Source organism: Gopherus evgoodei, chromosome 1, assembly GCF_007399415.2.
Source record: "Gopherus evgoodei ecotype Sinaloan lineage chromosome 1, rGopEvg1_v1.p, whole genome shotgun sequence".
NCBI classification, from domain to species: domain Eukaryota; kingdom Metazoa; phylum Chordata; order Testudines; family Testudinidae; genus Gopherus; species Gopherus evgoodei.
Window position 1 is genome coordinate 54416686 of NC_044322.1, and position 13260 is coordinate 54429945.

Consider the following 13260-nt stretch of genomic DNA (forward strand, 5'->3'; position numbering starts at 1 on the left):
TGGTGTTATACAAGACACATGCCACCTTTGACCATCGGAGCTTACATTCTAGAACAAGGGCGGAGATAAGGCAAGACAAAAAATAGGGTAGTGTCCGTGTTGATGGAGTCCAGTTGGGGAAACTCGGGTAAGTGAGGGCACAGTGGAGTCGTGCATGGATTTGAAGGCAAGGAGTGGTTGTGGCCTCAGAAGGAGAGGAAGTTATTAACAGAACTTTCTTTTTAATGATTTTAATGTTGAGAGAGTTTGCTGTTGCTGGCTGGGATGGGCAGTCCTGGTAGAGGTGAGGTTATAGTAGTGGTATTGTGGGGGGTGAATTCCTGAGTAAGAAGAGACAGCATGCTAAATTGCTGGAGTTACCACCTGTGGGTCTGATGGGATGCTCCAAAGTCTTGGTGTCCGATGGGTCTTAATACGATTTTAAAGCGAAACAGTTATTGTGTGTGTAATACTCAACTTGTTTTCTTTGTAAATTAGGATTTACTCAATGCTTAATTTGTGCCAAGGCCGAACCCTTGCCCCTCTGGGTTGGCAGTTCATAACCCCGGCCCCTCCAGGCTTGCATAGTCAGTTATGAATGTAAAAAAAATTGATTGAGCAGCAGCACCACTTTCATTACGAATTTAAACACTGGATTTACCACCTGATACTCTATGCTGAAAGACAATTTTTGTGCTATAATCTGATATTTGTGCTACTCCTAGGTTGCCATATTGGGATACCGACTTTTGATATACAGAAGAAAAACTGTCAGGAAATATAGATTAGGTTTTATTGGAAGTTTTTTGTTTGATGTCCTCCACAGACTCTTTTTTTTAATTAATGTGGAAAATACCTGAAACCCTGGCATGCATATTTTTAACATGGGAAACAAGAAAACCTATCTTATTTTAAAACTAACTCTAGAACTTCCCTCCCAATTTTTCATTTCTGTGGCACTGTTCACGAGCTGAACAGAGATTCTGGATACGTCCTTGCAATTCTTTTAATGGGAATGTGATTCTTCTCTGTTCGTATAGAATCACTTCAGATAACAGTTTAGGGATTATTTGAGTAAAGGGAGAACAGAATATGTAAATATACAGCAGCACCTGCAGTTCTTTAAAACACTGTGGACACCGTTTTTTTTTAAACTGTAAAACGATACTTTTTTTTTAAGAATGTGATTATTGAATAATATGGCTATTTAAAATGATAATCCTGTCAATCTGTTGTTTTCCAAACAGGCTTTAAACACTGGGAGGGTGTGTAAGGGGGAGAACTAAATACAACATGTGAGGCCAAAAATAAAGGCATGTTTTAGAGCAGGCTATACCTGTCTAAATATCAGAGCCCATCTAAAGAGGGACTGGGAGATTCTTTAGTGAAGTATTTTAAGTGCTTGTTTCAAAAGGCATTTTCACTGCACTGGTACTAATAATTTAAAATGAGAGAACTAGCTCATAAAAGTGCTGTTTGAAGACAGAAGGCCTGGAACATGCGCCATTAATTTGGGAATAGCTTTCCAGGCTACTTCTCAAATCTTGTTTTGTTACAAAATATAGATGTAGTAATTTCTTCATACTTATCCTCAGGCTTTGCTTACGTGTATTGCAGTGTCTGGTGATGTCCCTTTTTGTTTTAGAAATCTCTGCCTGTTGTGGGTGAGATATGAAGAATGTTGGTTGAAAGACTTGTGAATATCATTTTCTGTAAATGTCATTGTAATTTGATATTGTATTGTCTTATATCTCTGTAATTTAATACTAAATCTGATTATGTGAAGGCTGTTCAGTCCAAATCGATACCCAGTCAAAAGAAAATACAGGACTACAGATAGCATATTCTCTGCTTTTTCCACTGATACAAGTAGCTTGTCTTTTAATTTTATGCTTCTGTGATTTAAATATATGTTGTAGACAAACTCTGCGTTTTCTTTTGATTTTTCTGTTCACAGGGTGGTAGAGATTGCAGCCTGCCACTCTTCTCACACTTCTGCTGCCAAGACCCAAGGTGGCCAGGTGTATATGTGGGGCCAGTGCCGTGGCCAGTCTGTTGTTCTTCCTCACCTCACTCACTTCACTTGTACTGATGATGTGTTTGCTTGCTTTTCTACTCCTGCTGTGATGTGGCGCCTCCTCTCTGTAGGTGAGAGCAAACTGGGACATGCTATGCAGTGCTACAGCCAAAAAATCTAATGCTTGTATGGAACAGATTTCCTGTTTAATTATATTTGCACCTTCTGAAAATGTGCTTTCTTACTAAATCTGTATATTCTAGTGGGGTGGGCACTCTGCGATAGCTAAGGGTGAAAGCAGCGTACTGTTTAGCAATCGATTGTTTAAGTGCTCAAAAATCCACATCGTGTGCACTTAACGTTGTCATGTATGCTACTGGACTGCTAGAAATCCACCATGGGAAAAATAGAATAGACCACTGTGCTTCTTTGCTTGCATGACTCACAATTCAGAATTGAAATGCAGGGTCTGTGTTTCCTTTGGGTGCAGATGCACTTCTCATATCACACCATGAGCAGTGGCAATTTGCTGACAGTAATCCCTGCACCAATCAGCATAGCTATTACTAACACAGTGGAGGGCAGTTGGAGCACACTCAGATAAATAAAAGAATAGCATTGTGGGGCACAGCACACCACATGAAATGACACTCTTACTTAATCTTCCTTCATGCCTTCTTATTGTAGGGCAGCCTTGGCTGAAACATACTTGCAATATATTCCAAGGGGCTCTTGCCAGTTCATGTGGGATGGGCAGAGTTAAGGTTGCTAAACTCATAGTTAGGTTTCCTGCAAAGCCACAAATCTCTGAAAGCTTGTTACTACTGACTACTGTACATTTTTTTTAATAGGTAAATGGAGGACTTAAATCTTCAGTGCTATTAATCAAACCTTTCACACATGCTAACGTGTTTTTTGGGATTGTTTTAAAAAGTAAATCCTGACTTTTTTTTTTAATTATTTTTTAGAGAGTAATGTCAGCTTGGGCACCACAAGTTCATAATACACAAGGACACTTTTTTTTTTTCGTAGCTAGGTCTGATGTACTGCACTTCCTCGCAGGAAGGTTTAATCTACATTTTTCAGACCTGCATTGGATCTGTCCAAATGCTGAGGAAACTTACTTTGAGAGTTTGCTCAAGTGGGTAATTTTAATAGCTTTCCAGCTTGAATAGTTTCCTTGGTAGCAGTTGCAAGGCTGTTTGTACCAGCCCCGCTTTTCATGACACGCTTATCGGATTATTATGCTCTCATAAAATGAGTGCTGACAACTCTGAACCCCAGTCAGGACTACCAACATAGATCTGCCGGACATTTACTTCCTAAACATCGTGTAGTTACCCAGTGACCATCTTTTCTTGACTAGCCTGTTTAATTAAGCCACTCTGCAAATGTATGTATGTATTAGGCAGAATGTATTTTGTTTTCAAAACTTTTGATTTTTTTTTTTTTAGAGCATGAAGACTCCTTAACAGTAGCTGAGTCTCTGAAGAAAGAGTTTGATAGTCCAGAAACCTCAGACCTAAAATTCCGCGTAGATGGAAAATACATCCATGTGCATAAAGCTGTTCTAAAAATCAGGTAATGTTCATGTTTCATGGCTTCTTGGTCAGCAATCTCTCTACTGCATAGAGATCAACCTATTAACTTGTCCCCTCAGAGAAATCCATCTGCAGGGCTATCAAAAGTGAAGCTGTACTTAGACTTTTTAAGACTGTTCACTATTATTGAAATTTTTGTTTGTATTTTGGACTGCTTGGAAGGATGAGGCTGACACAAGATCTTTAGAAATGAGGGGATTTGTCTGTCTGAATTAGTGTGATGTCTTTTTTTTTTTTTTTTTTTTAATATATATTTTTCGTGGGCCAGTAGCTGTCCTGGACATTTCTCAGGTAATATAACCACATAGTTAACCAAAACAAAGATAAGTAACTAAATAGCTAATTGCACTGACTTTGAATACACATAAACGAGACATGCTGTTTTTACATGTTATTTCTCTTAAGTGTAACTTAGTAGAATGAGTATTAGGGGGTTAGCTGTATAGTCTGGATCTGTAAAAGCGACAGAGTCCTGTGGCACCTTATAGACTATTAGACGTATTGGAGCATAAGCTTTCATGGGTGAATACCCACTTCGTCAGATGCCCACTTTATTAGAATGAGATTGTTAAATACTAAATTTTGAGAAGGGGCTGAACCGAAATACCAGTTCTTAAAATTTTGAGTGTGGATCAATATCCAGACTTCACAGCAAGAGCCTATTCCTTTATTTAAAAAATTACTAAAGCCCTTTATTAAATTCCATGTGTACAAAACTTAATTCTTTATTTCAAATTCCCATCTGTTGTATCACACACAAAATAATTGCTTTATTCTCTTGATGCACAAATATTACTTGCATTTGTTGTACCCCAGTATTGAGAAGAGAACATACCCCTTTGGTATTTAATGACATCTGTATTTAGAGATCTTAATTTATTGTAGAGAAAATGAAGGGAAGCTTTATTTCAAGTGGTCTCTAATGTAGTATACATGTATCATATCACGGTATGCCAGATAAATGTTCTGCCTTCCTGTTCTAGATGTGAACACTTCAGAACCATGTTCCAGTCATATTGGAATGAGGACATGAAGGAGGTGATAGAAATAGACCAATTTTCTTACCCAGTGTATCGTGCCTTTCTTGAGTACCTATATACAGACAGCGTTGATCTGCCACCTGAAGATGCTATAGGTAGCACAGCCTTCTTTGGCCAAATTACATGATAAATCCAGAGACTTGATCAATAGACAAAAAAGTGAGGGAATAAGTGGTGCATGTATGGTCCTAAGACCAACATATGATCAGTTTCATGGTGATAACTTTTAAAGCACAACTAAAGTAAACTCTGTTAACAACTTGCTACAGAAATAATGCTGTGTAACTCTGAATAGATTGTGCAGCAAGTATTGGAGAGCAAAAGGTAGAGGAGGTCTTAAAATTACTCTTAATTGAATCAATTATGCTTTGAAATGACTTCAAGAAAAAAATTCAGTCCCTGTAATGGGATAATTTTTACCCAGCGCAGTGGACAAGCTCTGAGTTAAATTCTAGCTTTGATAGCAACAGTTGTGCACTTGGTACTTTCCCTGTTCTATAACTATGTACTTAACTTTTATGCACATGTGTAGTCCTGTTGATGTCAGTGAAACCACTTGTGCTTAGGGATAAGCTCCTGTTTAAGTGTTAGCGGATGGGGCTTAAAGTAGTGAAAAGACCGTTGTTTCTTCTTGAGTGTCAGTAAAGCTGATTTTCTGAATAACGCCCAATTTAACTGATATATGGTGTTGTGTGTTGGGGAATGTCTATGCAGTAGCTGGGAGTGTGCTTCCCAGCCTGGAGAGGTACAGACATGCACTAGCTCCACTCAAACTTGGATTCTAAGGGCTGGTCTACACTGGGGCGGAGGGGGAGGTATCAGTCTAAGATATGCAACTTCAGCTACGTAAATAGCGTAGCTGAAGTCGAAGTATCTTAGATCAATTTACCTCAGGTCCTCACCGCACGGGATCGACGTCTGCGGCTCCCCATGTCGACTCCGCTACCACAGCTTGCTCTGATGGAGTTCCAGAGTCGACTGGAGCGTGTTCGGGGATCGATATATCGCATCTAGATGAGACACAATGTATCAATCCCTGAAAAATCGATTACTGCCCGCTGATATGGCGAGTAGTCTGGATGTACCCTAAGAATAGCAGTATTGACATTGTGGCCCCGGGCTGCAACTTGGACCTGCTCAACCGCTTGGTTCTCACGTGAGTGATTAGCCTGCTTCACCACCCACTCCACAATGTTCACGCTGCTATTTTTAGTGTGCCACTTCAAGCACAGTGAGCATGTCTGCTCGGGCTGGGAGGTAGGCTCTCAGCTGCAGTATAGACATACCATACTTCACACAGAGAATGAAGACACAGTTTGAAGCTTGCCTTGATACTGTAAAAGCAGAGATTGAAAGTGGCTAATATAATGGCATTTTAATTTCAGGACTTCTGGATTTGGCTACATCTTATTGTGAAAACAGATTGAAAAAACTGTGTCAACACATTATCAAGAGAGGAATTACTGTGGAAAATGCATTTTCATTGCTCTCTGCTGCAGTGAGATATGATGCAGAGGTAAACTTCTAAAGATTAAACTCACTAAATAGACTACCTCTTTTTGACCAGAACCATGGAGCATAGCAAACAGCTTTTTATCTCCATTTTGATTGAGGGAAAATTGCTCGTTGCATTGAGATTTTGAGCACTGGGGTTCTGGTGCTGTTCCTTGGACTCTGTAGTCATTCTGTTCAGAGCAAAAGCCATATCTTTGTATTAAACTTGTAGTAGACAAATTAACTAGCACTTATACATACACACCCTTATTTTAATCAAAGCACTGAATGAAGGCCAATATAAGTAACTTTCATATTGTCTAGTTCATGGTAGCCATTTTATGTTGTTTTGCCTAGCTTCATAATGCATCGCTCCATGTTATCTGGAAAAAAATTCCATGCTGAAAACCTTCTATTTAAAGGTTGAAAATATTACCTGGCAAATAAAGGGCAGGCTTTAAAAAGAAAGCAGAACCTGGAGATTCTAAAAGTCCTGCCAATTGGTTTTATAACACTAATCTTTGCTTAATACATTTAAATACGTGCACAGTACATGTTGCAGCTTTTTGAAATCCTCTTCCTGTGTTTGGGAGTTTTCTTGTAATATTATTGAAGGCCGGGTACTAACAGCTGCATCTGAATGTTTGTTAACAAAGTTGTTTAGAAGTAGGTGACGTAATAGGCACCAGATGGACCTATTTGCTCCCTCTTGATTTACGCTTGGATATAGACATAAACATCAGCAATTTGGTGCCATGAAAACTTCCATTATCTTGTACCCAGGGTAGATTGATTTAAATCAAAGCAATTTTAATCACCAGTTTAAATCAGCAGGCAGGAAACTTTGATTAAATCAATGATTTAAATCTTGTTTTGCATTTGTACTTTTAATTGTTTTAAGGAAATAAGTCTCACTGGTTGGTAACTATTAAATGTTGATTTGCAACTAAATATAACCTTTACACCAAATTTGGAGGTACTTTTATCCACATTTATTTAAGAAACTCTGTAGCTTAAAATAACTGTAGTCTGTCTTAATTTTTGCATTTTTATCAAGTTAGTAAATGATGAATGATTCCTTACATATTTAGTAGATTTTTTTTTTTTACTCAACAGATTAATTTTTTTAGTCATGATTTGTGTCAAACTGCATTTGGTTCGAAGTGGGAATGTAATTAAAAATGCACTAAAACTGTAATTTAAAATTGCTTTTCATTAGTTAAATGAAACTACCTTAAATGTGCTAGATGAGTAAGAAAAAATAAGTTTCTATCGATACCTGTTTTGCATTTAAAACGTTGATTTATTCAACAAAGGAAGTATTATCTGTAGTTAGTGAAATAAACTGTCCTTCTGGTGACCATCTCCATCAAGGTTTAGAATTAGTAAAACTCATCTGTCACCTGGTTTTTATTCTTCTGGCGTATGGCTTCTGAGGCATTCCCACAAACGATGAATTAGATGTTGAGTAAGGGGTGGAGCCATACTCTTGGCATTTCTGATCCGTAGATTGGAAGAGGAAAATGATATTTCCTGTTTTTATCCATCTCCCAATCAGTGTCTCGGTTTTGAACTAACTAGACATTGAGCTGAAGAAGCTGAACAAACTAAAATGAAGAAAAATGTCCTCTACCTGTAATTCTCTACTGCTGTCAAAGCTGGTTTAGCGCTTCAACAAACTGCTTATAGATTGTTTAGCCAGTGACTTCTACCAGCTCACTGGTTTGGCTTTCTTTAAAACTTTGGCAGCAAACATGTATTGCTTTAATATTTGTATTCAATTTACAATCATTTTAATATACTATATAAGCTTAGGCTTTTAATATAGGTTGTCATAACTTTAAATATAATTTTAATTTTAAATACACCTTTCTTTTCAAAAATAAGCCTATTTAATTTAAATCTGATTTAAATGAAAAATAGTTATCTTGACTTCTTTAATTTTATTTTTATCCTCCCTGAATTTAAACTGCATTTTCCTTGTATGTAGTGCATAGTTCCTTTTAAATATGTGGGAACCAGAGACTACAATTCTGGGAATAGAAAGACAATTGTGTCTAGGTATTCAGGCATCAAAACACTACACATCTAGAATGACATATCCAAATTCTTTAATTACTGAACTGATAATAGAAATAAGTTTTATTTTATTATATTTAACTTGACAAAAATCAGATGACAATCAAAGTACAATATCTTAAGTGTGAAATCTGTTCCTACAATGGAATAAAATGTCAGGAAGTAAAGCTCACCATGGAGCTAGCTAACTGAACTGCAAAGTCAGACAAGTAGTATATGAAGAGGAGATATAAATAACGATTTTTTGCATTATGAAGTAATATTTAACTATTTTGCTGTTTAATCAGATCAGCTGGCAGACTCCTCTCCTAGGGTCTGCATGTCCTGAAGGTATTTACTTCTTGATTTCCTTTGGCATTTGTTCCTAAATGTGTGATTCTACTGCAGCTAGATACTTTTCTATAGACTGTTCACTCTTATGAAAGATTGTGTTGCTTCATAGATTACACATGTGCTTTATAGCGACCAAAATGTGCGTACATATACATGTGCAGTTGTGCTTTACCTCAAAGCTTAACTTAACTGCAATTCTTTTAACAGATGATCTCAAACCTTTTTGTTTGGGAGATAGTAGACACAATACAAAGCTTTTTATCTGAAATGGAAGGTTATCTATTTTAATTTCACAAAGACAGGTATGACATCCATAGATGTGGTTTGGGAGGTGGAGGTGAAATAGTCCTGCAGAATGTGTTTCCCGTGTGCCTTCATGATTCTTTTAAAGAGTGGGAAAAGAAACAGTTACTCTGCTGCAGGATGTACGTTCTGCCTTTTGCTGATTGAGGTTTGTGTACAGTCTGCCTTACGGATTGCCAGGTGTAAAAGCTAAACCAAAGCAAAATGGAAGGCTCTGCACTGAGGTTCTGAGCTTCTCTTGGGCATCTACAACATTCAGAAGACTGATTTTAAATGTCTCTTGAATCTATAATTACATGTGCAGTAAGCTAAATGGCAAGCTCAGATGACTTTAGTAATGTCGTTAGTTCATGGGATGTCCTTTCTGTAGAAAGCATCAGTTAAAACTGCATCATCTAGTTAAAATACTTCCATATCATGAAATTGCATACTTTTCCAGTACTGAGATGTAGTATGTTTCTCTGGGATTAATGACTGGCTGAATTGTAATGGCCAGCATTACACTGTAGGTCCAGTTTCTCCCTGCAGCTAACTAATCATTGGAAATACCTTGTGCCTCTATCATTTAGCACTGTATACACTGAGGTTTTACTTTGCGATCCAGTGTGCAAATATGACTTATCTAATTCTTCTGCAGAATTCTAAACTTTCCAAAGTGTCTTCCTGTAATGATGATACTCTTTGTATTTTTGTTACTCTGACTTGGAGTATGGGAGTCTTATTAATAAAGTACTGTAATACAGTAAATGTGTACATGATGTAGTTTTATTTAAAATCGGTTTAGTCTATTTGTTATAAAAATTCAGCTATGTTCAGCCTTTCATAAACCTGTTACTTATTACATGGATGCGACACAAGCCAAGACATGCATGCAGCTCCAGAGATCCTGATCTTAAACCAGTGCATTTTCTATATTGCTGTGTCAAGAAAGGTTGACTTGGTGTCAGCAAGCTAGCTTTCCATCCTGGCCTAAAGTGCAGAAATGCAAATATGGCTTTACCCAATCACACTTGTAAGTGGCTTGACTGTTTTTAAAACTATTATATATTTCTATAGGCTGGATATTGAAGAAAGACTAGACTAGATGGAGTCTGTCACATTAACATTCTACTCAGTGGGGAGGTGGAATGGAGATGCTTAAGTAGGATGCAGTAGTCCTTACTATAACAGATTGTCCGAACCTAGAATTGTAACATGAAAGAGAAGATCCCTCTCTAAATGGAACAGTTGGCTACTTTAATCATCTGGCGGCATCTGGGGTTTATGGCTGACTTTGTTGTGGGCTGCAGAATTAGTAACTCTATGTAATATTCATACCATGTGGGTGCAGTGTGAGAATTGTTTGAGGCACTTTTTGATCTTTAGATGAAAGGCATTATATAAATATTTAGGCTGTGGGTCAGACTTTAGTGTGGTGTAGAATTAAAGTATGGGACTTGGGCTGCCTTGTGCCCAATACATTCCTGCTAAATATTTCCATGAGAAACAAATAGAGCCATTTCAGTACTGGTTTATTCCTAGTGGACATAAAGGTGTCCTGCATGAACTTTGTAGATTTCTTTAAAGACATCTCCATCTAGATCAGGGGTGGCCAACCTGAGCCTGAGAAGGAGCCAGAATTTACCAATATATGTTGCCGAAGAGCCACAGTAATACGTCAGCAGCCCCACATCGGCTCCCGCTCGCAGCGCCTCCCAGCCACCGGCAGCCCCGCCAATCAGCGCCTCCCCCTCCCTTCTTGCACCTCTGGATCAGCTGTTTCGTGGAGTGCAGGAGGCTCTGGGAGGGTGGGGGGAGGAGCAAGGGCAGGCTCGGGGGAGGGCGTGGGAAGGAGTTGGAGTGGGAGCAGGGCCTGTGGCAGAGCCAGGGGTTGAGCACTGAGCACCCCCTGGCACATTGGAAAGTTGACACCTGTAACTCCAGCCCCGGAGTTGGTGCCTATACAGGAGCTGCATATTAACTTCTGAAGAGCCACATGTGGCTCCAGAGCCACAGGTTGGCCACCCCGGTCTAGATATAATATGCTGTAATTAGCTCTTTCTCTAAACCAGTGCAGCATAACTCCAGTAGGTAAACCAGTACAACTTTGTGTTTAGACCAGGCTTTAATGTGGAAATGGACGAACTGAATTTTCTCAATCCAGCCTTGAGTATCATTTTTCAAAGATGACTTTTACTCATCTTTGCATTAGTTGTCAGTGGAATGTAGACATAATTTCCACCCTGGATGCTTCCTCTGAAATAGCTAAAACCAATCCAGTCTACAAACACTCTTGACCAGGGTAGGGGAAACTTTTAAGGTGAGATGAGGCAGTTCAATCTGTAAGTAAAATATGCTCTTGTGAATAGTACATGGGTTCTCAAAGTGAGAGTTGTGAGCCTGTTTGAAAGGGTCATGAGCACCTTCTGTTCTTTATGGCTAGTTTGGAGGATCTGTTTTTTGTTGCAGTGTGGGGCATGGTATGGAAAAGGTTGAGAACAGCTGGGATAATGTATTTGCGTAGCTCTCTAATCTGTTTATAATTCCACTGTAATTACACAAGAGATGTAAAAGCATTGAGCCTGGTTCTAAATAGTCTCTTATGGTGTAACCAAAGCTAATAAAAAGGCTTTTTGTTTTGTTTTGTGTCTAGGATTTAGAAGAATTCTGCTTTAAGTTTTGTGTCAATCATTTGACGGAAGTGACACAGACTGCAGCATTTTGGCAAATGGATGGCCCCCTGCTAAAGGAATTCATTGCTAAAGCCAGTAAATGTGGAGCCTTTAAGAACTGAAACAGATGGCTGTAAGTTTTGGATGACGTTGTACCAGTCATAACTGGTTTGCTGTATTCATGAATAACAGGCTTGTGTAACCCTGCAGGTGAAGAAAAACAAAACAAACCTAATTGATTGCATTATATTGGGGTTGTAAAACTCTGTACAGAAACTGCAGCAAATGTTCTGTGTGCTGTATCCATGCTTTTAAAAAAGTGAACTGTTGCAAGAGATGCAAGTCAGAAGGTTAACGTTAACTTACATTTGGAGAGCTGGAAATCTTCACGTTGCTGTTTGAGTATATTGTACTTGTGAGGTGGGAAAAATTGAAGCAGGAGGGAGGATGGTTTTGAGTGCTGATGAGAGGATTAATCATTTGGTGCCAGGAACTGGGATTTCTTAACTTGATCTGTTGGGACCTCCAGGGAGTTGCAGTGTAGGCTGAACTGAGCCATTGAAACATTTCATGTAAATGTTAGCTCTGTAGAATTACCCTGAAGGAACAAACAGGACTGATTTTCTTTGTATTGTGGTTGCATGATTATGAATTTGTGACAATTTTGCTATGTATAAATAATCAAATGTATTCAAGGTTTAGAGGAAACTGCAGAAAAGATAATGTCGCTATAAAATATGCTCAGAGAAAACTTACTAATTGAGTTGGAAGTAAAGCTGCTTATTGGGTATACCTTAACATGCAATGGGCAACATGTAACCTAGATGTTCAAACATTATTTATAATAGTCATTGAAAGACTTATTGCCCTGTTTTTGAGGGCCAAATCACGTTAATTAGGCTATTCTAAATAAAAGGGTAGAGAACTGTTGGAAAGTTTGTTTTTTGCATTAGAATATTGTATAAAAACTTAAAAATTACATATAATAAAATTACACTTTTCAAATTATCCACTGTCAACTTTTCTGACTTGAAGGAAATGTCACATCTTTTATTGCATCTGTCACAGAATAAAGTTAAAAATAGTGTGGCAAATGTGAATTGACAGAATCCATTCCCAGTCCAACTCTATATGCCAAACAAGTGGTGTTACACTTGCAATCCGTACGTCTGGAAATAGAAGAGAATTTATCCACATACTTACTTGGCCTCCATCAATGTAATATTGGTCCCTCTCAAATGTCAATGAATTTATCATGACACTCCTATGAGGTATGGGCTTCCCTTAAGTGTTTGGGAAGTGCCTACCACATAGTGGATGCCACTGTAACTAATTAAAAATTGTAGGAAAATATGCCAATTTCTCAGAAGAACTGAGGCACAGTGACCACCTGCCCATGGTCATACAAGAAGAATGTTGCAAAGCAGTGAACCCAGAGCTCCAAAATCAGAGTTTCAGTGCTTTAACCACAGAACCATCCTTCCTCTCTGATTTACAACAACTCTCTTGCATAACATGGCAGAGATCAGTATGCCTGGTTTTTATCGTTATTGTTATTCCAAAGGATCTTTGGAATGTGATATTTTGCTTTGTGGATTCTTCTTCTAAAGTAATGCATTTAAGTGCCTGAAAGAATTTATTTTGCAAGCCAAAATGAAAACAAACCGTTCAGAGAAACAATGTGAATTATAGTACTATAAAAAGCTGGTTTGGAGAGGCAGAGATGGAAATGAAAGCAGTTTCCTTTAGAAGACAATCCATTC

At 38.2% G+C, this 13260-nt stretch overlaps 1 protein-coding gene across 8 annotated transcripts in view; it reads left to right on the forward strand.

Moving 5' to 3' along the window:
• The window catches only part of RCBTB1 (RCC1 and BTB domain containing protein 1), a 53750-nt gene extending 41245 nt beyond the window's left edge, over positions 1-12505 (forward strand). For all 8 annotated transcript variants that reach the window (XM_030564793.1, XM_030564742.1, XM_030564753.1 and 5 more), the window contains 5 exons: positions 1937-2127; positions 3451-3577; positions 4581-4732; positions 6023-6153; positions 11479-12505. In XM_030564793.1, the coding sequence (XP_030420653.1) occupies positions 2007-2127; positions 3451-3577; positions 4581-4732; positions 6023-6153; positions 11479-11619 (672 nt within the window). In that variant the 5' untranslated portion in view covers positions 1937-2006 and the 3' untranslated portion in view covers positions 11620-12505. The remainder of the gene's footprint in view (positions 1-1936; positions 2128-3450; positions 3578-4580; positions 4733-6022; positions 6154-11478) is intronic.
• Positions 12506-13260: the final 755 nt, after the last annotated feature.